The following is a 27904-nucleotide window of genomic DNA, read 5'->3' on the forward strand; positions in this document are numbered from 1 at the left end:
GATTATGTCCAGCTATCCCCTGGGGTAGTTGGATCCCATTAGTTCTCTTTTTCAAGAGGAAACTGAAGAAACCAGACTCAAAATGCTTCTGTGGTTCCCTTTCACAGAGCTAGAAAGCAGCTCAGTGGTTGCCAGAGGCTAGGAGCTGAGGGGAAGAGCCAGCAACCAAAGGGCGCAAGAGAACTTTTGAGAGATGATGGAAATGTTTTCTGTGGTAATGATATAGCCTTCGCACAACTGTATACATTTGTCAAAACTCATTTAATCATACACTTACCAATGGCAGATTTTACTGCATGTAAATTGCTTCTCAATAAAGTGGATTTAAATATACAATACAGTTTTTTTGTTTTTTTTTTTTTCCCAGAAGGGTGCTGGCTGGTGAACTTGAGCTAAAATTTCCATTGTGTAGCTGCATTGCAGTAAACCCTTGATCCAGAATCCCTAGGTTGTTCAACCTACCCAGCAGGGAGATTTCCTGCAGGCTGATCACACCAGGTCCAGTGGCAAGAAGGGTTAGAGCAGTATTTTCATGCAAATGCTTCGGTTGCAGTTTAAATAAGGAGCTGTTTGCTAGCACTACCTTGGCTTCCTGCCTCCTTTCCTGAATCTTCAGAGGTCATCCTGTGTACTTGGTAAAAACATTCATCTGGAAAATTGCCTAGAGCCAGATTAAATATAACATCACTGTTTTTAACTTCTATCTCACATGACATACCTGTCTTTATCTTCATATCTTGTTGCATTTTGAAGGCCATACCTGTCTCTATGCTCAGCCCTGATACAAAAAAAAATCTTGCTAAAAATACTCACGAAGATTGGCGTGGATTAAAAATAAGCCTTTCAGTTACACTCAGTCCTCTCGTCCAGCCTATGTGTCCTTCCAGCTCTAGGTCACTCATGCCCCAACACATTCTTTTTGGTAAAAATATTTCTTTCCCCAGTGGAGCCAGTTAGGCTCTCTGCTTTCTATCCAAGACCTCCGATTTGGGGAAGATCTGAAAGCTTCTGACCCAGGTTAATAGCTCAATCGGAAAAGGAGCATAAGCCACACAAATATAGTCTAACATTGGAAATAATCAGATCAGTCATGCAAATTAATAAGTACATAAGGTTATATCCCAGAGGAAGAGAGTGCAGGCTCATACGGCAAAAGCTGCCAGAGAGAATGGATTTTAAAGGGAAATGAAAACTAAAGAGCTGGCCCTGACTTTGGAGTCTTAAAAGCTATTGATGTTCTCTGCTCTTAGGTGTCCTGGCTTTTGGGAGGAAGCCATTCTCTGAACCTCACAGCAAAGTGTGGACTGGTAAGAGGTTTTTTGGTAATAAAATAAGAGTGAAAAAACACAAAAGACAACACTTTTTCAAATCACATTTAAATCATCTATTAAAAGGGGCAGAGTACAGCATTTAAGGAGCTAGTCCTATCAACAAGAACTTCTGAACATCAAATGAAAATAGTCCAAGACCAGATGATAAAGGCATTCAAAAGCACAGAAGCACACATACCTGCAAGGTTTTCAGATTGCACTGATGTTCTACAAACTTTCAATGGTTTTTATTTTCACATGTCTTTTCTCAAAAAAAATAAATGTCATTTTCTTACAAGTTTCAGGCTTCAAGACAAAAATTGCATTAAGCCATTGATATGACTTAATACAAGTCTAACATATGCTCTAGGGGCTTTATAATAGGCTATCATTTTATCACTGCCATTTGCTTTTCTTGTGGTCTTAGAGTCGTGAAAATAAAAGTTTATGATGAGACAAAAGAAAATTAGTTTTGCTTATCTTGTATTCATTGCATAAAAAAATAGTTAATTTTTTTTAAGTAGGGGGTTGGGAGAGGGTGAGAGGAATTGATTGTTAAGTCCAGTTCTAATCTTCTGAGCTGCCTTTGGAATGAAGTTATGGGGTAGGAGTCTTCTACTGACCCTTATGAACATGTCCAACAGGAGAAAAAAAAGCACAGGTGCCTCCTCTGTAGATTCATCTGGGACTGATTAGACAATTTAATGCCGATAAAAGAATTTTCTCTGGAAAACTCATAGCATTTCATAGATATAACACAAGCACGCTAAATTTACTTATCTGCTACATACCAATCATGCCAGGTGCTACTAAGAAAAACAAAGTTGAAGGTTTGGACCCTCAAGGAGCTTCAGAAATTAATCCGCCTGTTAAGCTCCAGATTTCTTGCAAGTATGGAAGAATCATCCAGGTTATATGAGAACTGGCCCTTGAACCCTCTTTTGTACAAAGAATCTCCAAAAGCCATACAAAGTTCTCTTTATGCCCCTTAATTTTCAGATGTTACCTCACCAAAGGCTTCCTTAGAACCATAATGCCCAAGACCTCAGACAATTTTGGATTATTTCAGTCTGAGAAAGGCATCCCAGGAAGCAGATGGCTTCCAAGAGAGCTCATCCAATAAGGCAACGCCCTGAGTCTCTAGCATGGAAGAACCCAACTCCCAAATATTATGCTAGTAAAGTAATGCTCAAAATTCTCCAAGCCAGGCTTCAGCAATACATGAACCGTGAACTTCCTGATGTTCAAGCTGGTTTTAGAAAAGGCAGAGGAACCAGAGATCAAATTGCCAACATCCACTGGATGTTGGAAAAAGCAAGAGAGTTCCAGAAAAACATCTATTTCTGCTTTATTGATTATGCCAAAGCCTTTGACTGTGTGGATCACAATAAACTGTGGAAAATTCTGAAAGAGATGGGAATACCAAACCACCTTGATCTGCCTCTTGAGAAATCTGTATGCAGGTCAGGAAGCAACAGTTAGAACTGAACATGGAACAACAGACTGGTTCCAAATAGGAAAGGAGTATGTCAAGGCTGTATATTGTCACCCTGCTTATTTAACTTCTATGCAGAGTACATCATGAGAAACGCTGGACTGGAAGAAACACAAGCTGGAATCAAGATTGCCGGGAGAAATATCAATCACCTCAGATATGCAGATGACACCACCCTTATGGCAGAAAGTGAAGAGGAACTCAAAAGCCTCTTGATGAAAGTGAAAGAGAAGAGTGAAAAAGTTGGCTTAAAGCTCAACATTCAGAAAATGAAGATCATGGCATCTGGTCCCATCACTTACTTCATGGGAAATAGATGGGGAAACAGTAGAAACAGTGTCAGACTTTATTTTTTTGGGCTCCAAAATCACTGCAGATGTTGACTGCAGCCATGAAATCAAAAGACGCTTACTCCTTAGAAGGAAAGTTATGACCAACCTAGATAGCATATTCAAAAGCAGAGACATTATTTTGCCAACAAATTTCCGTCTAGTCAAGGCTATGGTTTTTCCTGTGGTCATGTATGGATGTGAGAGTTGGACTGCAAAGAAGGCTGAGCACCGAAGAATTGATGCTTTTGAACTGTGGTGTTGGAGAAGACTCTTGAGAGTCCCTTGGACTGCAAGGAGATCCAACCGGTCCATTCTGAAGGAGATCAGTCCTGGGTGTTCTTTGGAAGGAATGATGCTAAAGCTGAAACTCCAGTACTTTGGCCACCTCATTCGAAGAGTTGACTCATTGGAAAAGACTCTGATGCTGCGAGGGATTGGGGGCAGGAGGAGAAGGGGACAACAGAGGATGAGATGGCTGGATGCCATCACCGACTCAATGGACATGAGTCTCAGTGAACTCCGGGAGTTTGTGATGGACAGGGAGGCCTGGTGTGCTGCGATTCATGGGGTTGCGAAGAGTCGGACACGACTGAGCAACTGAACTGAACTGAACTGAAACACATATACTTTTGGATCTTGAGCCCTGCCCCGTCTCTCCACCCCACTCCCAGCCCCTAAATAAGTAGAGAAGACCACATTTTTTTTTTCAGTAAAAATTTTATTTCCTTCCACCCTAACACTTGAAAGTTTACTGGGGTATGTGCTGGAAGACAAGATCATAATTCAGAAGGTAACCATCGTTATAGACGAAAAGCTTCTGTTCGAAAGGGTGATAGTTAATACTTTGCACAGTCTCTTGCATCTTCTGCATTACAATGTTAAGCTTGCCCTCTTTCCCTGTGTTTGTGTCATAGTAGTAGAAAATTTCTTCTATTCTGGTGTTCAGAGTGCGAGTGGCATATAGAACCCCGCACACCATGAATGTGTTGGTAACAGATGGTTTATACTGCTTGGTATGCCAAGTGTTTAGCACCGCAAGTGTGGTGTCGTTGAGTTTACTAATCACGATGTTACCAGTGCTGGCTTCAGTTGCATAAATCACCCACAATCCATTCTCATCCACAGCAAAGTCCATATCTTGCCAACCAACATTAGCGTACGAAAAGCGGTTATTATAGGCAGCATTAGGGAGAGTTTGGGACAAATCAACTTTGTTGGTGGTCAGGTTAATTTTGGCCATGTTCTGGCTGTTGTACCAATTGACATACATGTTGTTCTTATAAACTACTGTACCACTGCCTTGGCCATAGGAGATTTGATTCTGTCGGGCGTTTGTATACAACAGCAAATCATCCTTTGTATTGTAGAGTCTATAATATCGCAAAGTTCTCCCATCTGTATCCAAAGGTGCCACCCAGTATAGCCCATTGCCTGGATCCTGGGGAGAGTAATCCCGACCCCAGGCACCATACTTATAGCTAAACCCTAGCCAGTTGAGCTGAACTATAACTGGTTTGCTGATATTCACCACACCGCCGTGCGCACAGCTCCCTAGAGGAACAAAACAAATAAAAGGACATTCTTAGAGAAAATGCATGACAAGATACAAACAGTTTAATATTCTAAGAACCAAATAAATCCATAAACATTTTTCTTGTCAACACCATGGTTCTGATGGAGGAAAAGCAAAAGCTACCCTTGGCCTTGGTCTCAATGCAAACATGTTATCAGTTCTAGAGAGAACTGTCTCCTGTTTACATGGATGGGCCTTTAATCTGGAAAATGGGTATAGTGGAACTGTGAACAACCATTTTAAAAAGTTTAAAAAAGGAAGACTTGGTGAATTTAATGTATTTTATTCTATGAGAATGCATTTCAGCAATACTATTTTATTTCATTTTCCTTATAGAGAAATCAAGAAAGCAAGACCACAGGAGAACGCCTTCCTATTGCCATAAAGCTGTACTCACAGTGGTGTTCTTCACCAGGGCTGGGAGAATTGGGATGAAGAAGTCGATCCGGGACAAGTCTTTCTTCCCTTCCCTTCCCTCTGCCCTTCCCTGGGGCCCCAAGGGCATGTCCACACCAGGTACCAATGCTGCCCATGTTACCCTCAGGAGAGGAAGTTTCTACTATGGCATTTTAAAGATACAGAAAGATGGTCCTTGTCCATCCCAAACTCCCTAACTATCCCTTCTCCCCAGCAATGATTAGTTTGTTATCTAAGTCTGTGAGTCTCTGTTTTGTAACAAGCTCATCTGTATCATTTCTTTCTTAGATTCCATATATAAGGCATGCCATATAATATTTCTACTTCTCCGTGTGACTTACTTGACTCAGTATGACAAGGTAAACACTGCTATATTTAAAGTGGATAACCAACAAGGACATACTGTATAGCACATGGAACTCTGTTCAGTGTTATGTGGCAGCCTGGATAGGAGGGGACTTTGGGGGAAAATGGATACATGTATATGTATGGCTGAGTCCCTTCACTGTTCGCCTGAAACGATCACAACGTTGTGAATCAGCTCAATACAAAATAAAAAATGTTAAAAAAAAAAAAAAAGAAAAGAAAGAAGGCCCTCTATGGACCTCTAAGAGGTCCTCTAACTGTGGGATTTCAGCTTTGAAAAGTCACAGAAGGTATTTTAGGGCAGCATTGCCTGTTCTGTGCCCAAAGCGTGGATGACGTGGTGACCACCTCGCTGCAGAGTTTCAAGGTGGGCCTGTAGCTCGTAAGCCATCGCCTGCTGTGCCGCAGAACGACAGGCCAGCACGCCATGGTTCCCAGTCTGACGCCTTCATTGTCAGGATGTGTACAATCAAGTGGGACCAGACTCACCGGTCCACTGGATCTACAGTCCCTGAAACACCCAGGTGAATGACTCCGGCTGGGCCTTCTGGCCCTTTGCAGAGTCCTCCCTCTGAAATGCCTGCCAACCCAGACATTTATGAGCTATAAAAAAATAGAATAAAAATCCTCCAGTATTTTTATAATAGCTATCTAAAGATTTGAACAGACAGTTTCTGGAATCTTAATAAATACCCTTAAAAAGCTGGCCAGAAATTTTATTGGAATTACAAAAGAAAGTCGACTCCAAGTACATTGGAGGTCATTTTCCCTCATCCTGCTGCCTAGAGCAGAGCGGGTGAGGGAGGAGGGGACAGAACCTGGCGGTGAATGCGTGGAGGGACTCAGGGAGCCACGGAGGACACATGAGGTGAGCTCAAGCCAGAATCAGAGCTCCAAAGAACTGCCTGATATTAACACTGCGGGGAGCAAGAGGGTGCAAAGCATTCGCCTCTGAGTCTCTACCTCTGATGGCTACAGAAAGACCCATTTCTTTCCTTGTTAAATGCCTCTCCTCTCTCCCCTCCTCATTCAAGGACTGTTCAGAGGTGAAACCATTACTAGAAATCTTGCTTTTATTTTTCCAATCTGCTGGGGCTTTTTGGTCCCGGAATTAAATATGTGCTCCTTAAATGCTCTCATAAATCCACAGTTGGTGGGAAAACCAGCCAACCATACAACAGGTAGAGAAATGAAACTGCTCTGTACCCAACCTCAAATAATTTTGCATATCATTAAGCAGAACACAGTCGCGGGTTTATTTTAATAATGCATGCACCATTTCATAAATAAAAAAGCAACGCATGTTCAGCCAAGAGACTGCTCTCCACTAAAGAAATAATAAATAAAATTATAAAGTATTATTTCCTCTTCTAAAAGTGATCTCTCAGATGAATGCTTGTTTGCTTTTGTTTATGAAACAATGCATGAATTATTAAAATAAAGTTAGCGGTGTGTTCAGTTTAATGATAACAAAAACTGTTTGAGTTTCCATATGCTACTAACCAGATATTCTAGTTAAAATATCTTCCTGAGAACTTATTTGTTCAACGACATTTCACCCTGAGGAAATGATAGAAAGTCACTTTTTTCTTGCAGGTTAGAAGACTTAGGCATTGTTTGCTTAATTGAATCTTGCCCTCATGGAAAAGAAATATCCCAAACCAACAGCAACAAAATATTTAAGGAAAACTTATGTGCTGTAACATAGTCAAGCATTTTATCATGGGATTAAAGATAATAAACTATTCTGTCCTAGAGGGAGAAATCCTTAGATATGAAGGATCCAAAATAAACTTCCCTTAAAAATTACTACTACTACTACTACTAATAACATTTATTATTTCACAAGTTGACCAAGAGATTAAAATTGTACCTCTTATTAAAAATTCCAAAAGACACATGTACCCCAGTGTTCACTGCAGCATTACTTACAATATCTGAACATGGAAGCAACCTAAATGTCCATCAACAGATAAATGGATGAAGAAGATTTGGTATGTATATACAATGGAATTTTACTTAGCCATAAAAAGGAAAGATTGGGTCATTTATAGAGATGTGAATGGACCTAGAGTCTGTCATACAGAGTGAAGTAAGTCAGAAAAAGAAAAACAAATATTGCATATCAACACATATGTGTGGAACCTAAAAAAAAAAAGGTACAGACGAACCTATTTGCAGGGCAGGAACAGAGATGCAGATGCGGAGAATGGGCGTGTGGACACGGGGGAGAGAGGGAGGGTGAGACGAATTGGGAGCTTGGGCTTGACATATATCCACGACCATGTGTAAACTAGATAGCCAGTACGGACCTGCTGCATAGCACTGGGAGCTCAGCTTTGTGCTCTGCGGTACCTAGAGAGGTAGGGTGGGGGTGGGGTGGGTGGGAGGGTCAAAAGGGAGGGGCTATCTGTGGACACAGAGCTGATTCCCTTCTTTGTACACAAGAAACTAATGCAATACTGTAAAGCAATTATACTCCAATTAAAAAATAAAATTGCACCTGGTATGAAATTTGAATCTCTCTTCCTCACCCCACAATCATTCCTGAACACTTTCATGTCCTTTCTGTTATCCTCCTTTTATCTTCTAACTCCTGTGGACTGTTTTTATAGCCCCGGCTCCCAACAAAGGAAGAGGAAGTAAGACTAGAACAAAGTATTGTTGTCAGTGCTACGGATGTGGCCACAACAGTGACAGACCAGTGACAAGGCTACAGCAGGCTTCCTCAACTCCCGGCTGCACACTGTCCTAGAAACAAGGATGAAACTGACAGGCAGCCTGGTGCCACTGCCGGCACAGAGCCTTGCATCCCCGTCTCATCTAGCCCAGAGAGAGACCCCATCCCCTACGCTGTCCGAGCCTCTCTCCACCCTGCCTTGTCTCATACCCCTTCCCAGCCCCTTCCTGCATCTCCAGGACTTGAGATACCCCATGCCTTTCCTTCTTTATCCCCAATTTTTCCTGCCACTGGAACAACAACCCACTACCCAACCATGACTCAAGAGTTGTGAAAGATCGACGAATCCTTTTGCATTTTCTGATGGAAGAGGACACACCACAGAACTGAGAACAAAAGTACCCTTTCAGCTACTCCACAAGCAAGAAAGCCAAGATAATTTGGTGTTAATCAGGTTAGTGAGCTGTTGGAACTTTCTTATCACCCCAGGAATCACAGGTGCAGCATCTCTCTCCATTTGAGCATCTGTGGAAGGCAGCCTGGTACACTGAAAACATTGCCAGACAGGTTCCAGTTCCAATCCTGCTCCAACACTAGTGAGCTGAGTATCCTTGAGTGGCTTGCCCAACCTTCTGAGTGTCAGCTTCCTTGTGTTAGAAGAAAAAATAATAATACCTACTCTGTAGAACTGTTAAGAGTACAGAAGACAGGTACATTTAACTCAATAAATGATCAGCATTATAATCACGTCATGTTACAACTGAAGGTTTACATTAAATAGTGGTTTCTGGAGGTTTATGGACCCATCCTGGTAGCCAAGTGCCCAGAAGAGTACCAACCACACAGTGGCACTAAATTATGGAATGAAAAACTGTTTAGACATCCCAAACTCACCTTTGTTGTCATGGTTATCATTTTAGTCGCTAAGTTGTGTCCTTAGCTTTAATTATAAAAACACTAGCTCTTTACCCGAGAACATATCTGAATGCTTCCAAGAGCCTGGTAGTCACTGTACAGAACATAATGCAAGGAACTCTCCATACCAGATAGCCTTGTTTGGCAATCTCTTCTTCATCATGGAGGTTATTAGATATTGCCAAGGTATTCTGAAAATATCCTGGGAGGCCACAAGGTAAAACTTTAAAATACTCTAACTTGGCTTTTTTTTTTTTTTTAAAGTCTCATGGTTAGCAGCACTTTAAAAAAAAAACAAAAAGAAAAAACTAAAGATTATATACCAGCAGAGGAAACGTGGGGCTTCCCCAATGCCTCAGTGGGTAAAGAATCTGCCTGCAATGCAGGAGCTGCGGGAGCTGTGGGTTCAATCCCTGGGTCAAGAAGATCCCCTGGATGAGGAAACAGCAAACCCCTCCAGTATCCTTGCCTGGAAAAATCCCATGGACGGAGGAGCCTGGCGGGCTACAGTCCATGGGGTCACAAAGAGTTGGACACGGCTGAGCACACTCAACAAGAGGAAATTTAATCTTGGATCCACCAATGCTCCCTCTGACCTGGGCAACTGAACTTGGAGCAAAGATGAGAATACAATTGACTTGTAAGATCAAAATGGTCATAATCATAAAATAATTCAGATGAAATGGACTTTGAATTGTTGGATATATGTTCCCCAACGCTCAGCTCTTCCCTAGGCTCGGGATTTTGGCCAATCAGCCTACATCTTTCGTGGGTCATTTACTGTACACCTACTATGTGCCAGCACACAGCCTTGCACCTCCACCTATAACAATGACAATCCTAGGCATTCGCATCCCATTTTCCTATCTACAGTCCTTTAGATCCAGGGAGAACAGAGAGAAACCGAAGTCAGTTGTTTTTAGGGAAAACAGTTAATGAGCATCAGGCCAATTATCTTAAATGAGGAAGTTCTACGAAATGAAGCAGAAAAGGATGCCATTTGTGGCATAAAGCATCTATAAAGCACATTTTATCGAACCCTAACGCTATGTACTGGTTCTCAGATCAAGCTGACCATGGGGGTAGCAAACGGCAGCTGCCTGCAGGGGCCAAGTCTTTCTTTTTTTTTTCTTCTCTGCAACTCTGCAGTGAAGAAAAGCAAACAGGCCAGATTTTAAAGTCCCATAATAGTGAGTAACTTTAATTAAAGTCTCCACAGGCTCACAATGCGGTGGTGCCTGGGGATTTTCCAATCCTGCATTATCAACCAGTCCAAATAGAAAGAGAGCGAGTGAAAGAAATTGATTTCAAAACATGACAAAAAGTCAGTTTAATATAAACATCATAAATATAATATGAACAGAGCTGGAGGAGGGCCAAGCGGCCTGGCAGGGATCCAGCTGCAGCCAAGGTTGTGGGAAAGTGAGAGGGAGTCTGCATCCAATCTGTTTAAACAACACAGCTGGGCTGGGCTGGCTCACAAAAGCCTAAGTGTTGAGGACCTGGGGGAAAGTTCTAGAAAAAAAAAACCTAACGAAAACAGGAAAACAGACTGACCATTTCTTTCTTCCTTAGATCCTAAGTAGCGTGCTTTCTCCCCCACCAGCAGCCTGGAGGTGCTGACGCCTGAGGTCCCCAGATGATAGGCAGGAAGGGGTCTGGCACCTCAGCGTCAGCTCCCTGCCGCCTGCGTGACCCCAGGAAAAGCTGCACCCTCCCCACCACGCCCCCTCCTCTGAGACATGGCAGCCCCGAACCTTCTTTCCTGCCCTAAACTGTCTTCATTCCAAGGGATGCATAGAAAACTGCCAGGAAAGTTATTCCATGAGGACAGTTTGCTGAGGTTTAAAAAGAGACGGGACTTCCCTGGTGGTCCAGTGGTTAAAAATCCAACTGCCAAGACAGGGAACAGGGGCTCAATCCCACATGGCACCGGGCAACGAAGCCTGCGGGCCGCAGTCACTAAAGCCTGTGCACCTAGAGCCGGTTCTTTGCGCCTGGAGAAGCCACGGCGATCAGAAGCCGATGCACCGCGGCTAGAGAGTGGGCCCGCCCACCGCGGCCACAGAAAGGCTCGCCCAGCAGCGAAGACCCGGTGCAGCCAAAAAGAATACATAAACAAGCGGATGAAAATCAATTCTTTCAAAAAATAAAAAGAGAGAAAGAAGGGGAAAGGAAGGGACGGATGAAAGGAGGAAAGAAAGACACGCTCAGGTAGTATCGAGAGGAGGGTCACTGTTTGACTCCTGCCCTCGGGGAGCGAGCACTTAGGGGCCCCATAGACCGAGCTCTCATTTCCTGCTGCTGCTGCTGCTGCTGCTGCTAAGTCGCTTCAGTCGTGTCCGACTCTGTGCGACCCCATAGACGGCAGCCCACCAGGCTCCCCCATCCCTGAAATTCTCCAGGCAAGAACACTGGAGTGGGTTGCCATTTCCTTCTCCAGTGCATAAAAGTGAAAAGTGAAGTCAGGCAGTCGTGTCCGACTCTTTGCGACCCCAAGGACTGCAGACTACCAGGCTCCTCCGATCATGGGATTTTCCAGGCAAGAGTACTGGAGTGGGGTACCATTGCCTTCTCCGTCTCATTCCCTAGCCTAGTTTATTACAGAGGACAAGACCTCCTCTGCGGGTCATACTGTGACAGAGTCTCAACCGCAGAGGAAGGAAAGATAGGCCGCTGAACAACATCAAGAGGATTATAACAATGGCAGTATTTAATTAAAGCCTTAAAGAAATCCGTGACACTGACAAGGACCCAGAAATGCATGACCTGAAAGGAAGCAGCTTGTGAGAGTAGGAGTGAATGAGAATCACAAGAGGTGTATGATTTGATGAACGGATACGGTCCCCATCAAGGCTGAGATGCTCAGGACTTGCAGAGAGAGGGTCCCTGTGACCCCGGCTCCAGGGCTGGACACTGCGGCTTTAGTACACCTGGAGGGATGTGCTGAGAGGCACACGGATCTAGCTCTTCTTTTGTTTGCAGCGAGGTGTTCACTTTAATTATCCACATTAATGCAACAACAATCGCCGGTGCATAAACGTCAGTCATAGAACTGTGAGCTTCTCAAAAATTGTTTTGTGAATCGTCACTGCAACCCTGCAAGGTTCCTAGTACTGTTCTTCCATTTACCAAGGAGGAGATTAAGGCTTTTTGCCATGGCTATGTAGCTGGGAAGCTCAGGCCTTTGGCATCCCAATGCCGAGCTCCTGATCCCTACACTCCACCACCCCATTCAAGAAGGCAGTTCAGTTACAGGCACGAATCTCGATGCTACACCTAGCCCCCTTCAAGGATGATTCCTGAGAGGGACACACCATTCCTGCCCTCCAAGAACTCGAAGTCTAGGGAAGATGGTAGGACACGCCTACATGGCACTGGACGTGTAGGTCCAGTTTATGCTTAGTCGTGTCTGACTGTTTACAACTCTTTGGGCAGTAGCCTGCCAGGCTCCTCTATTCATAAAATATTTCAGAGTAAAATATTTCCAGTAGAACTGGAATAAGCTGTCACTTCCTCCTCTAGGGCATCTTCCTGATCCGGGGATCAGACCTACATCTCCTGTGTCTCCTGCGTTGCAGGCGGATTCTTGACCCATTAAGCCTTTGGGACATCCATTACATCCTCACTGAATCCTAGGACATGCTACATAGCATGGGAATTTAATGGGAGCAGGAAGGAGAAATAAAGAGGTGGAAGAAGAGAGGGAAGTTGGGGGAGATGGAAAAGAGGCAAGGAGGATTCTAGGCACGACTTGGCTCATCAGATAAATGGGCCAACCAGCCCTTAGAATCCCCAGGACAACAGAGGTGATGCCATGAAGATTGCAGAAGCTTTCACCTGGCCCCCGCTAACCAGTCCATCACCATAGACATTCTCCCCGTTAGCAAATGCAAAATGGTTATGTGCAACTTGTGTATTTTGTTTTAAATCAACTCATCATCTGCGTTTCTCCTCTGTGCACCCCAGAATGTGATTGTGCGTAGAACGGGTAGATGAGATTTAAAAGCACAGGAGAATAAACTCAGACCTGCAAAAATCCCATCCTCCCTTCACCTCCACCATCCCAGAGCCCTTCCCCACCTCAGCTTCAGCTCTTCCAGAGCCTGGGAAAGACGGCGCACCCTTACCTGGCGCAGGGGGCGGGGGGGCACTTTCGACCTTAGAGGCCTCACATTCCTTGAGCCTGTTCTTCAGAGCCAGGACTTGTCGGCGAATGGCAAGGATGTTGTTTTTGTCCAGCGTCTCAAGTTGCTCCACCAGGAGAGTCATATTCCTGATCTAAGAAAATCAAAATTCAGAGTGATTTTCTGTTATCGTGCAACTTCTTTCATAAACATTCCAGGGCTGAATTTGTCACTTAGAGAAAGGTTGCTGGAGAATACATCCGAGATTCTTCTGAACGGTTTCATTTGGAAGAATACATTTCATGGTTTAGTGTGAATGCCTGTCGGATTGCAAGCCGATGTGTGTGACAAGAAGAAAATGGCAAAGATTTTAAAAGCTGTAATGACAGAAAACAGGTTCCATTGAAGCATCCCCAAATGTCCATTAAAGTTCATCTCTGACAACCTTCCCCTGTAAACTCGTGTTTACTCATGCCATATTGTAATTAAGTTCCTAATGAATGGTAAGGGCCAGAGAAAGCCTGAATCCTAAAACACAGAACTGGAATTCTCAATGATAGTCCATGTCATGACTGTGCTAGGATACTCCTCGTTGATATGAATTATCCAAGCCTAATATTAATTGGATGGTCTTTATTCACAGAGCTTAAAAGCCTTCAGAAAAACATACTTACAAGAAACTCCTTTAAAGAGACTTGCCAGTATGTGGAGAAGCGTTCCAAGAGGGATTAAAGATTATATGCTCATTGGAAAGGAGAAACGGATGTAGCACGTCCAAAACCAGGTAAATCGTGACTTTCAAGTCCCATGAGGATAAATCCAGAATGAAGAAGACCCCCTGATCTAGCTTGGCCTTGGAGTTGTTCACACTTATATATCATCTTCTTTCTGGAGATACTGAAAGTCATTTGGCTCTGGAGTGGGACTCTGACCATTAGACAGCTAATTTACTATTCAAAGCCAGGCATCTAAAGTGGAGCACGGGACATGCCAGGTGGTCATGAACAAGTATAGGATTAGACATCAGAAGAAAAAGATTCCTCTCCTGATCCTAGCACTTGCTCACCAAAGGGTGGAAGTGTTAGTCGCTTAGTCGTGTCCAATTCTTTGCAACCCTATGGACTGTAGCCTACCTGGCTCCTCTGTCTATGAGATTCTCCAGGCAAGAACACTGGAGTGAGAAGCCATTCCCTTCTCCAGGGGATCTGCCCAACCCAGGGATCGAACCTGGGTCTCCTGCATTGCAGGCAGATTCTTTACTGTCTGGGTCACCAGAGAAAGAGACTTTGTCACTAATACGCAAACAGTGATTTCATACCTCCACTTCCAACTGGTCAATGATTACTGTGCTTCCGGTAAAGCCGACCTTCAGCTGCTTGATCAGTTTCTCCATCTCCTTCACTTCCATCTTGATCAGCTTAAAGTCCAGCTCAGTGTAAGAAATGGAATCTTTTTCCATGATCGACACTCGGACAGTTAGGTTTAAGAGTTTCTCTTCATACTTGCTGATTAATTGGACATACTCCTTTACCTGAAGGACAAACAGCTCAAGTCAATTCTCAGGGAGATGTCACGCAGCCTTCCTCCACTACCAACTCCTCGGGGACTATTTGATCATGGTCAATCTTTTTTAAGTAAAGCGAAGTATCAAAAATATATTTAACTAGATATTTTTAAAAATCAATCCAAGTACAAACTAAAAAGAACTTATTGTTACGATGGGGAAGGAGGTGGCTTTTATACTTGGCTAGACTAAAAATAATTGTGCTTCAGATCATCATTTGCAACTACAGTTTAATCTCCACTTTAATGTTTGAGAAAATATTATCTCTCCAAACTACAGTGGCTTGAATCAGGCTTTGGCCCACCCTCTTCCACTTAACACACATGCTCTAAATCAGGGTTTCTCAACCTCAGCACTATTGACATTTGGGGCTAGATCATTCTTTCTTGTGTATTGTAGGATATTTAACAGCATCCCTAGCCTCTAAGTGCAAACAGCGCCCACCCACCCACCCCCAGCTGTGACAACCAGAAATGTCGCAGACATTGCTAGATGTTCCCCAGGTGCAAAACCACCCCCACCCCCTCCCCACCACCACCCTCCCTCCATTTAGAACCACCACTTTAAATGGAATTATTTTCTAGAAGAGGGAGACATGCTCTAAGAAGAATTCCCTCTTTGATTACCATATGCAATGAGTTTTGAACCCCTCTGCCTTCTACAGAGTACCATAAAGACTCAACCTACAAAGCATGGTTTTCTCTGGAGTGTCTGGGAGTGGGGTTTGCTGGATCATATGGGAGCTCTTTCTTTTAGTTTTTTACGGAATCTCCATACTGTTTTCCACAGTGGTTGTACCAATTTGCGTTTCCATCAGTAGTATAGGAGGTTTCCTTTTTCTCCACACCCTGTTCAGCATTTGTTATTTGTAGACACTTTGAGGATGGCCATTCTGGCGGATGTGAGGTGACGCCTCTTTGGAGCTTTGATATGCGTTTCTCTAATAATTAGTGAAGTTGTCATCTTTTCATGTGCTTTTTTGTCATCTGTATGTCTTTGGAGAAATGTCTATTTAGTAACTAACAAGGACCTACCATATAACACAGAAAACTATACTCGGTTTGAAATAACCTATAAGGGGAAAGAATCCGAAAAAAACAGATATATATGTATGTATAACTGAATCACTTTGCTGTACTTGAAACCAGCAACACTGGAAATCAACAATACTTCAATTTTTAAAAAAGAGACCCAACTTACTCCTCAATATGTGAGATATGTGCTACTATAAAGTACACATTTCATTAACTGCATCCACATATTTATTCCAGGTTTTTTCCAAGACCTGATTATTGCAATCAGACCTCTAAATTACACATTTGTTGCATACATTTGAATGTCTGATCATTAAGCTAAAATACTTCCAAAAATTCCCATGGTGGCTTAGTGTATAATTGGAATCTCCAAATGGATATTTCGATAAACACAGTTGGTGGTTCTTTCAGTATCTGATCTCTAAAAGAAATGCCATGGCTTTTTTAAGGACCTGCTCATTAAAAGTTGCCAGTTTTTACACTCTTTTAAAAATTTGAAGAGAAGTGATGCTTTTCCCTCCACACTGTGCTAATGTCAAGTAGCTGATCCACAGGGCCTGGATGAAGTCAGAGCCAGATGTCAGCTTCTAATCCTTCTCATACCAAAGGCAGCCCTAACTTCTGACATTTTAGCCCTTCCACTTAACCCCACTGTACAAATTAGAGTAGACTCATAGGCCACGGACCTAAAGGCCTAGGGCTGCAGGCAAAGAGGATTTAATGAAAGTTGAAGACACAGCCCTTGGCACTGCTGGTATATCTCCCCAGGCAACGGATGCTCATTGCCATCAGAAGAGGCTGATAAGGCTGGTGACATTCTGGTGGATAAGGAGGTTAAAAAAACCAAAAACATATGTATATATAAACCTAGCAAGTCTCACTCAAAAGCACAAACGCAGATATAAGGTAGCCAGGTTTCAACTTCTCCAAAAATCAGGCATAAGATTTTTGGCTGTGAGAAAAACAATAATAATAATGAAGTGCCAACCCACGGCAGAAATGGAAGTTCACAAAATGAATATTCTTGTTGGCATTTGGCCTTGCCAGCTCTTGGAACAAATGAAACACCCTCAGCTTTCCTGGAACATTTTGGTGGCATATCACAGCTGTTGTTCTATAAAAATGAGTGATTCAACTGTCATTTCTGCTAAGTGAAATGTGGCTCTCCCAGATTCGCCCTGCACACCAAGGCCGATCTTGACGTTTGCTGCCTCGGAGCGCGTGTGGTGGGCCTGCCCTGCTTCTGCCACAGAGTGAAGGGTCTTGAAAGGTCTGTTTGGGGGAAATCTTGAGGTTCTCTCAACTAACATTTCAAGAATAGCTCCAGGATGTTCAGGAAAATTGGAATCATCCACGGAGTTACAGAAGGTGGGAGAGAATTTGAGAATGGGTCAGAAAGACTTCATGGTGTGCACTGTAATCATTTAAAGAGATTTTAAGTCTGAACCCTTCGCGTGTACGGATCTCTAGTGTTGAGAGGGAACGGACAATTCTGGAAACATCCCAGCTCTCTGTGGAAGGTGCAGCCTCAGCAGAGGCAGCCCAGCTTGCTCAGGGTCATCTACCCCTAAGGAGACACCTCCCTGTGTCAACATTGTTACTGCAGAGCTCCCCATCACTACAAATTTGAGCTTCAGATGACTCATCTATGCTTGCCTTCAAACCCTCAGCCCTTCATGCAGAATTTTTCGTTCTTCTATTTGTTATGCACATATCATTACTGGATTCTCAGGATCAGACTCTACAGAACAACAACCATTGGGGGCTGGCTGTTGTTCTCTACATCGAGGTCTTGCAGTAGGTAAGAATGCAGCCCAACTGGCTATTAGACTAAAGAATTATCTGGCTTGCATTTCTGCCAGTTCCTCAAAACCTGTGATCATCACCATAGCCAGATTATTCAAAACAAGTAAATGCACTTTGCTACATACTGTCATTTTAATATATTTTTGACAACAAGATTAATTCAGCGTGAATTGATCATCAAGACATATGAAGCACTGTGGAGCGAGACCCACCTAAGCACAAATCAGGCTTCTGTACTTCATGGGCAAATCACTTAATTTCTCCAAGCCTCCATTTCCTCCTATAAACTGGGGATAATGGTATCACACTTACAAGATGATTGCAAACACTAGAGATAATGTATATTAAGTGCCTGGTATAGTGGGTGCCCTATAAATTACAGCAATTATTAGAGAGACAGTGACTTAAGGCTTTTTTTTCAATCTGACGTTTTAATTTATTATATTTCACTGCACAAAACATCGCTCAATCGATGTTGTTTGTTTATGGGTTGCCTAAATGTCTCCCTGGCTGCCTCAACCCTCTCATGCATGAGAGACTATTAGCAAAAGTGTCATATTAAATAACTTGCCCCGAAGACCACAACCCTCTCAAGAAAAAAAATTCTGAGCCGCCTTTTGTGCTGTCTCCTTCCTAAGTACAGTCACAAGGGGACATCTCAGAAACCACGGCATAGTATCAAACGCTTTCAGCATCTTATGTGGGGGCCATCCCTGTCTTCTCCGTGTCCTGACAGATAATGAATCAACGTCTGGCAATCCAAATCCTTTTCTACCGGCCTGCTCGCATGGGCATTCCCCCAGGCCTCCAGACAAACGGGGATTTCCAAGGCAACCTAAGGACAGCTATAATAATTCACCTGGAACTCAAAAGCCCTCAGCTGAAGAGCTAACTTTGGATGGAAAGCATTATTGACCTGCTGCATCTTTTCTTGTGTGTGCTGTGCTTAGTCGCTCAGTTGTGTCCAACTCCTGACCACATGAACTGTAGCCTGCCAGGCTCCTCTGTCCATGGGATTCTCCAGGAGAGAATACTGGAGCCGGTTGCCATTTCCTCCTCCAGGGGATCTTCCTAATCCAGGGGATCTTTGAATCTGTGTCTCTTGCATCTCCTGCATTGGCAGGTGGCTGCTTTACCACTGAGCCACCAGGAAAGCACGCGTCTCTTCTTAGAGGATGGTAACAGCATGGCCGAGAGGAAAAACAAATGGACTGATTCCAAGACCCAGATTCCTGATTTGGCTTAGCCGGCCAAGAGACCTTTACATTTATGCCTCTTTACCCGTATGAACCTCAGTTGACCCATCCCTACCATGGCGGAAAGAACACTGGCCTACCTGCCTTAAAGGGTTTATTGAGTGTAGAACTGGAAACATTCAGAAAAAGCACAGTGAGAAGTTGTTCATGTTACTGCTGTCAACCTTAGCTGACACACCCTGAATCCATTATGTAAATCTCAGGGGGCAGGTCAATTCCTTTCCTAGGCCTCAGTCGAGAATCTTTTTTAGGACCAGCTCCTGACCCTTTCAGAACTGAAAGTTTCTTCATCTTCTCTACACTTCTTCCCCGTCAATTATTAGCAAGGCAGATGCTTCCTGCCCCCCTCACAGGATTAGGATTATACGTCCCAGATTCACAAACCTCTCCCTGGAGCAGCCTGGGGTTTCAAACTGCCCTTCACATCCCTGCCAGCCAAGAAGACATGCAAATCAGTAGCTCCCACTATTTCAAAGCAAATGACTCTAACTGAAAAGATCCTTACCTAGGATTTTCCTCCACTTGTTATGTTTTTATGCATAACTTCTTATCTGTACTTGATTATGCTGGAATAAGACTATGAATATTAATGATTGGAATTTATAATTTAGTGCTGTGCCTTTTCTGCTGATTAATTCAAGGACATTTTATTTCCTAAGAAGCTAGGCTCCTGGAGTCGTCAAACACATTTTCCTGGACACTCATTTAAACTCAGAATATTTATCTACCAATTCAGGTTGAAAGCAGGGGCTCAGCCTCATTGGAATTTTTGTCTTAAAAGATAACTAGGCTGGATGTTGAGGTAGCTGAGCTGAAATTTCTTGGGAAAACTTATTTCGAATCTTCCAGGAAAGCCAGAGCTCCTTGTAAGTTAATGGAGTGGTATTATTAATAAATAATGCATCATGTGATGAGAGCCTAGTGTGGACTTCATCTGTGCAGAGAGCAGGAGGCTTTCTATCTGATTTTGACTTGGCTAAAAAGGTTAAAGGGGTCAAAGCTGGAATGCCAAGTTCATTGTTCCAACCAGCTTGGAGAAGGGCTAATTCAGGGATATGATGTCCTCGGGCTGGAGAAAGCAGTAATCAGGGGTTCGGGAGGTTTCTACCAAGGCTGAGTGACCTGCTAGATTCACATTCCCAGGGAAGTCTTTAATTTGGGGTTAATGCGAGATGCATCTGATATAATGTCCCTACTGAGACAACAGAGGCGAACTCCAAGAAAGAGAGAGAAGCAGAGATGGAAGAGAGTGAACTGACAAAATAGGAGGAAGGGAGGAAAAGAAGGGAGAGCGGGGAAGGTAGAGGGAGATTCAGGGGAGGGGAGGAGGAGAAAGAAGGGGCGAGAGCATGCAAGAGAAGACCCAAAAGAGGGAAAAACAAAAACAAAATGAGAAAGAAGAGGAAAGAAAGGACTGAGGCAAGAGGGGAAATAATGGAATAGAAAGAGGATGAGAAAAACGCAAGGACAGGAAGACAGAACCTAAGGACAGAGGAGAAGAAAGAAAAGAAGGCAAAGTTGGAAGAACACCAAAGAAGAATACCAAAGGGAAGAAGAAACCACAAAACCAAATAAAGGTTTCAGGGTTGAAATGTACAGGCTTCCTTCCAGCTTCCTGGAAGGATATTGAAGACAGCTTATCCTGTGGGGCGAATCATCTCCACCCCGTCTTTGTCCTGTGCGTGCACACCTTCTGCTATAGGGAACTCCATAGCTTACTGCAAACCAAACACTAACGTATCCATTACATGCAGATGTGCTCCTTGATAGAGTGAAGAAAGGCTGCTTACACAGTCCTGAAGAAAAGCCATGTGGTCTGTGCGTGACAAGACCTTGTTGGGAGAGGCAAAAAGAGTACAATGCTTACTTTAGAAAGCTCTTTCTCGAACTTCCTGGAGATAGTCTGAGCTGTGATTTCCAGGCGTTCCACTCTCAGCACAGGAAAGGTGTTGTCTGGCAGGATAACGGAGCACTGACAGACCCCACGGTCATCTCTGTTGCCGGTGAAGTTGGAAAATGACTGCGAATAAAAGTAAGTTCAACATCAGTGATAAGTGGGCAATGAGCTTTTTGGCAAGGGGAGTGGCAGAAATTGACTTGTCAAAAGAGTGTTTCAGTTCAGTTCAGTCGCTCAGTCATGTCCGACTCTTTGTGACCCCATGGACTGCAGCACGCCAGGCCTCCCTGTCTGTCACCAACTCCCGGAGTTCACCCAAACTCCTGTCCATTGAGTCGGTGATGCCATCCAACCATCTCATCCTCTGTCGTCCCCTTCTCTTAGAGGCAAGCAAATGGAACCCAATACATAAATGAACAGAATCACAAAAACACCCAAAGCTGCCACCATGTCTGACAGGCACAACTCAGTGGTCAGCCACCTCTCCATCTGTTAAGCAAACCATATGGTTCACCTTTCCAGAAGAGTCTTAAAGGAAATTATTACTGTCCCCATGTAAGGAAAAAAATTAAAGTGATGAGAGTCCTAAGATTGAATTTTAATTCTACCATTTACTGGATCTGAATTCTCTTCAAGTCTTGGTTTCCTCATCTGTCAAACAGAGAAAACCTACTTCACAGGGTTGTCCCCAAGAGGAACCAAGTAATGTAAACCAAGTCCCTGGTACATGGTAGGTGATTAGTAAATGTCACTTTCCTTTTCCTTCTGCTTACTCCTTTTCTTTCCTACACCTCTGTGCCAGTCCCAACTCATTGCCTTCCAGCAGAATGAGGAAAACATCAAAGATATGGGTTACAGTGAAGCTGTACAGTGCAAATTCACATTCTCTCTTCACCTGGGAAAATATATAATTAATATCCTTCAAAATGGCAACAAACCAGCCATTTGTCACAAACTGAACAATGTATGAGTCTGAAGGTTTTGTACAAATTTTTTTAAAGTTTTCCAGCTTACCACTTGCAGAAAAGTCATTTTAAAATATTTGATGTTTCTTTAATATATTCAGGCTCACACTTTGGTGCCAATGCATATTTTAAAATGACAGGTTTGAAAGATCCTGTTTTTTCTTTTGTCCCCTTTGAACTTCCCCAAGGGGATCCCGGCACAATTAACATTTTTTTTATTACTCCAATTGCTTTGCAGAGTAACTCTTGGCAGCCCACTGACTGTGCCTTTCAATGATCTTCTCTGACGGCAAGCCCAAAGCTCACCTGTAGCACATCAGCCCGAAGGGTCTCTTTCTGACACTACCAAGAGCAAAGGGAAGGTTTTCAGAATTTGAAGAGATGCAGGCTACACTTCTCAAAGTTTCAGAGGTCAGCTGGCTGTTGATGAGGTTGTGTGCTCTGTGATTTAATGTCTACCAACTTTCCTAATTCCTAAACAAGCTGAACCCAGATGCTTGTATAATCAAGATCCAGTCCACCAGTGACCCCTGGATCAATTAATTCAGGTTTTTGAAGCTAAATTTCCTGTTTCATGTGTGCATACTAAGTTGCTTCAATCATGTCCGACTGTTTGTGACCCTATGGACCATAACCCACCAGGTTCCTCTGTCCATGGGAATCTTCAGGCAAGAATACATGCCCTCCTCCAGGGATCTTCCCGACCCAGGGATCAAACCTGCATCTCTTATGTCTCCTACAATGGCCAGCAAATTCTTTAACACTAGCGCCATGTGGGAAGCCCAAATTGCTTGCTATTTTAATCTAATCTTCTTTTAAGATGAGCAAATTATATATATATATATATATATATATATATATATATGAATGAGTGAAAGTCATTCAGTCATGTCCAACTCTGCAACCCCATGGACTCTAGCCAGGCAGGCTCCTTTGTCCATGAAGTTCTCCAGGCAAGAATACTGGAATGGGTAGCCATTCCCTTCTCCAGGGGATCTTCCTGACTCAGGGATTGAACCCAGATCTCCCACATTGCATGCAGATTCTTTACCAGCTGAGCCACCAGGGAAGCCCAAGAATAAGGGAGTGGGTAGCCTATCCCTTCTCCAGCGGATCTTCCCGACCCAGGAATCAAACCAGGGTCTCCTGCATTGCAGGCGGACCTCTTTACCAGCTGAGCTACCAGGGAAGACAAATATATATATTTATTTTTACCCAAAACACTGTATGGCATGTTAATCCTTAACATTGACCTCAACTTGTTTTGCCAGTCACACCCCACACCTGCAAACTTGGGGAGTAAGAGGAAGAACAAGCAGGTTTGTGCTGAACACTGGGGCTGGGAGGAAGGAAAGGGAAGGGTCTTTACCAGGGACGAATAAGGACTAGACAGGTCATGCCAGGAGCCTGTTAGAGAGGCCAGCCTTCTTGGGAACCAGCTTTATCACTCACATGGAAGGTAGAAAGCCTCCAGTTAAGGGTGCCAAGGTTTTTACGGGAGGAACCGTATATCATAGACCTTTGAAGAAATAGCTTATTATAACAACTGTCTACCAAAAGAAAGGTCTTGCATCGCATTTTGACAAGGAGAGGTCAATTAGCTGCACAAGACAGGGTTGGGCCATTCTGAGAGTTCTTGAAAAAGCTCTGTCAACTCCCAAAACAGCTGAGATCATCAAGCGGTTTCTAGACAATCCACTAGAAACCACCAGCTCACAACTTTTCGTCCTGAAGTTCACCTGAAAGGCAGGCAAATAATTATGAGCCCTGCTGACAGCCATTCCCCTGTCCTGTATTGAACGTCTCTGTCCTCGCGCTGTGGACTCCCCAGCTCCCTTCCTGTTTATCATCAGCCCAGGGCGCTCAACTGACATCACAATGGTCCATAAGTTTGATCAGTGTTTCCCATTAGAGATATTTCTGTTCCTTGCATTCAAGATGATGAAACTAATGGTGATGGGTCTCCTTCCGTGGCAGATGCTTAATCTCTATGTGAGTATAATGTGGGGGATGGGCAGCAAAAATAAGTGCATGTCCCATTGGCCTTTGGAAGGGTACGAGATCCACCCTGTGGACCCCACAGACACCTTACACCGATCAATTCTCACTCAAGCTGTGTTCAATTCACATTTACTGGCATCTACAATTTTCCAGGCTCTGACTAAAGGAGACAAAGACCCAATTCCTGCCCAGTGAATCAGGCCCACTGTCATTATGAAAGCCTTCGTGTCTTTTTTCTCAATAAGTCCCTCCGTCTGATGACAAAAGCAACCGGCTTGTGGTTCTGACTGCCTGTTGCTGTGTGGGGTGAAGCGTGGAGCCTTATCTTGTCTGGGAAACGAGGGCCATGATAGCATCCCCACCCCTGCTTTGGAGGGTGCCATCTGAGGCATCTGAAGTGCTCTGAGCACGCCAGCAGAAGGTGAGGTGCACATTTGTGATTTCAGGCTGCAATTGGCTCTAATTAGCAGCCAAGTCTAAGTGCCTGTAAGGATTCAAGGCATAAAATAATGGTACTCAACATTTTCAGAGTACAGAAAATGATACGTTTGGAACTTGCTCAATGACAGTTATAAAGGGGTTTTCTACCACTTTCCAGAGAGCTCATCAAACTGACAGCCAGCCCTAGAAAACTGGGTTTATAGTGGAAGTGACACCTAGCCTGCTCTAAAATAAGAAGTTGGAGTCGCAATACTAACTCACCAGAGGCAGATAAGTAAACCAGGAAGGAAATTAAAGCCTCTAGGTATAATTTAACTACCATTCATTACCTACTTTTAAATATTTATCTCCTTACCAAACAACAGACACTTTGGATTTCTCTGTTTCTTGACTTATATTTTCTTTTCTAGTATTTTAGGTGATCATATTACCCAAAAGCTGGTTTCTAATTGGTGATCAAACTCTGACCTCACTTTTAAAATAAATGCTGGAGAGGGTGTGGAGAAAAGGGAACCCTCTTACACTGTTGGTGGGAATGCAAACTAGTACAGCCACTATGGAGAACAGTGTGGAGATTCCTTAAAAAACTGGAAATAGACATGCCTTATGATCCAGCAATCCCACTGCTGGGCATACACACTGAGAAAACCAGAAGGGAAAGAGACACGAGTACCCCAATGTTCATCGCAGCACTGTTTATAATAGCCAGGACATGGAAGCAACCTAGATGTCCATCAGCAGATGAATGGATAAGAAAGCTGTGGTACATATACACAATGGAGTATTACTCAGCCATTAAAAAGAATACATTTGAATCAGTTCTAATGAGGTGGATGAAACTGGAGCCTATTATACAGAGTGAAGTAAGCCAGAAAGAAAAACACCAATACAGTATACTAACGCATATATATGGAATTTAGAAAGATGGTAACAATAACCCTGTGTACGAGACAGCAAAAGAGACACTGATGTATAGAACAGTCTTATGGACTCTGTGGGAGAGGGAGAGGGTGGGAAGATTTGGGAGAATGGCATTGAAACATGTAAAATATCATGTATGAAATGAGTTGCCAGTCCAGGTTCGATGCACGATACTGGATGCTTGGGGCTGGTGCACTGGGACGACCCAGAGGGATGGAATGGGGAGGGAGGAGGGAAGAGGGTTCAGGATGGGGAACACATGTATACCTGTGGCGGATTCATTTTGATATTTGGCAAATCTAATACAGTTATGTAAAGTTTAAAAATAAAATAAAATTAAAAAAAAAAAAAAGAAAGAAAATGCTAACCAGGTCTCGTTGTCCCCAGAAATCATTTTGTATCATGGAGTAAAATGATGTGTCTTCTGGCTACAAAGAAGCTGGGTGCATATTCATGGTTCTCAAACCATTCTCTTTAAAATGAGCACTTTTCATCTATACTCTCTTAAAATGAAAGCTGCATGGAGACAGACGGTGGAAAGCATGAGCAGCTAGAGGTTTCCCAGGTGGCTCAGTGGGTAAAGAATCTGCCTGCAACCCATGAGACATGGAGATATGGGTTCGATTCCTGGGTTGGGAAGATCCCCTGGAAGAGGGCATGGCAATCCAGTATTCTTGCCTGGAAAATACCATGGACAGAGGAACCTGGCGGACTACAGTCCACAGATCACAGAGTCAGACACAGCTGAAGTGACTGAGCACTGAGCATATGAACAGCTAAGTTTGAGCTGTATCAGTGGCTGCTTTAGTGACTTTAAGCCAATAACGTTATCTCACTAAGCCTCAGTTTTCACATCTCTATAATGGGACCATAAATTTTACTTACCTCTGTGGATTAAATAATATATATTATATACTTGATGTAGTCGTGGCATTTATAAAAGTCATTCAGAGAACATTACTGCTGTCTTTTCTATCTGAGCCCTATGCAAACCATTTGATAACTGCCTTGAGGTTATCAAATGGTTTTCATTGCCTTGAGGTTCTGGTGGTGAAATGGAAACAAACAAAAGCCTTTTCCTCCTCTTGTCCTATTGGCCCTTCCAGCCACCTGAAATGTGAGTAAAGATCATAGAAATACAGAGGACAGAAATCACACCTTAGCACAGAAAGCCTAGTTGTTACAGAGTAGGACTCCTACAGAAATATCCAGAGCTGATATGGGCAGAGGTGGAGGATGCTTCCTGAGCCCAACCTCTCACCCCTCCAGGCCTCTTCCCACTCCCTCAAAAGAGATCCGTCCCCTAAACCAAGGTCAATGTACGTCCCAGTGACGTGGACCAGCTGCTGGGCTTACTCAGTCGTGTCCAACTCTTCACGATCCCATGGACTATAGCCCACCAGGCTCCTCTGTCCATGGAATTTCTAGGCAAGAATACTGGAGTGGGTTGCCATTTCCTCCTCCAGGGGATCTTCCCAACCCAGGGATCGAACCCAGGTCTCCTGTGTCTTCTGTATTGAGGGCGGATTCTTTACCTGCTGAGCCATTGCACCAGACCCTTTCTAGCCCTTGCTTGCTTTTCATGTTTGTCTTATTGTTTTGCTCCTGCTATTGTCATTTTGAGCTGGAAATGACTCTTAAGATTCCATATAAGAAAGATTGAAAAGAGTTAACGCTCCTCCAGGGAAATACCACGTGTAACAGCACTTTTCCCAAAGACCAGGGTCTCCTCCTCCTACTCCGTCACCCATCTCCTTTGCAAACAAGGCTCAGAGTCACTTTCAGGGCCCCAACAGAAGCATGGAGGGTCTCCGATGGCAGCAAATCAACAAGACAAAATTTTCTGGAGCTTCTCCTGGCAGGGCTCATCCCGTTACCATTCGTATCTGGGTTAGAACCCAGGCAACTTCATATTTCTAAGTCTCTCTCCACTCTGCCCCAATTCTAAAGTACAGTCAGGTTGGAGAACCTCTTGAAAGCTTAGATTTCGTTCTCTAAAGCCCCCAGCTGGAGAACCAAAATGCTGTCTCTCTTGCTAACTATTTAATTATTTTACCCGGGGTTTTAAGTCATTTTCAAGGCACCTGCAGTTAACAAAGGGAGTTGTAAATCTTTTAGAGTGTTCAGGACTACCCATCCGTGAAATTATATTCAGGTCTCCAAACAGCCAAAGGAAGGGACAGAACGCAGTTCTTAGACTCTGGGGCCTCCTTACCTGGGACTTGGAGGTGGACGTGGACCAGGCAGAGTCAGTAGGGGAGTCGGAGCTGAAGTCGGAGGTGGGGAAGGAGGCGGGGGTGGGGAAGGAGGGGAAGGTGGTGGTGACCCCCCAAACACTCATGACAGCTGAGTGGAGGAGGCCCAGGAGGACCAACAGGCAGGGGAAGCCTGGCTTCATCTTGTGCTCTAGGCTGAAGTCACTGAGTTTTGCAGGAGCCCCCGGGCTTCTTAAAGGACCCGGTGGGGATTCCCCCTGAGGCCAGTTTACAGGCAAAGAGGAAGCTGCCAGAGAACACATGACCACCCAGGAAGGTGAGGACACCCAGGATCCTGAGTCATCTGCCCACCGGGTCCCGGGCCCCACTCTGCCAGCTGCCCTTAGATCTGAGTATCACCTGCCAAATATTAACTCAAATGAGCTTGTTGAAGCCCAATATCTGGTTTCTGACTTGACACTTCCTTGAAACAGATGAGATGAAAGTAGTCTTTGTGGATGAGACAGAGGTTGGGAGTGCCGGGAAAGAAAAGCAAGCCTCAGCACTGTTCCCAGAAGCCACCCCTGTTTGTCCCCTGAACCTCCCCTA

The 27904-nt window shown here is 43.9% G+C and overlaps 1 protein-coding gene across 1 annotated transcript; it reads right to left on the minus strand.

Moving 5' to 3' along the window:
• Window positions 1-3859: 3859 nt before the first annotated feature.
• Window positions 3860-27498, minus strand: OLFM4 (olfactomedin 4). Its single transcript, XM_055543110.1, has 5 exons — window positions 27316-27498; window positions 20743-20895; window positions 14534-14746; window positions 13219-13369; window positions 3860-4688 (listed from the first exon to the last, which is right to left on the minus strand). The coding sequence occupies exons 1-5, from the start codon at window positions 27496-27498 to the stop codon at window positions 3886-3888; spliced, it is 1503 nt and encodes a 500-aa protein (XP_055399085.1). The 3' UTR covers window positions 3860-3885.
• Window positions 27499-27904: the final 406 nt, after the last annotated feature.

This window comes from Bubalus kerabau, chromosome 12, assembly GCF_029407905.1.
Source record: "Bubalus kerabau isolate K-KA32 ecotype Philippines breed swamp buffalo chromosome 12, PCC_UOA_SB_1v2, whole genome shotgun sequence".
In the NCBI taxonomy this organism is placed as follows: domain Eukaryota; kingdom Metazoa; phylum Chordata; class Mammalia; order Artiodactyla; family Bovidae; genus Bubalus; species Bubalus kerabau.

What these genes read in the sequence shown, in the direction of transcription:
- OLFM4 (XM_055543110.1), bottom strand. Translation starts at nt 27,498, where the DNA reads ATGAAGCCAGGCTTCCCCTGCCTGTTGGTCCTCCTGGGCCTCCTCCAC. An exon ending in TCGAGAAAGAGCTTTCTAAA is followed by an intron (nt 14,747 to 20,742) that starts GTAAGCATTGTA and finishes TTTGTCCTTCAG; the next exon opens with GTAAAGGAGTATGTCCAATT. An exon ending in CCCCCCGCCCCCTGCGCCAG is followed by an intron (nt 4,689 to 13,218) that starts GTAAGGGTGCGC and finishes TTGTTCCTCTAG; the next exon opens with GGAGCTGTGCGCACGGCGGT.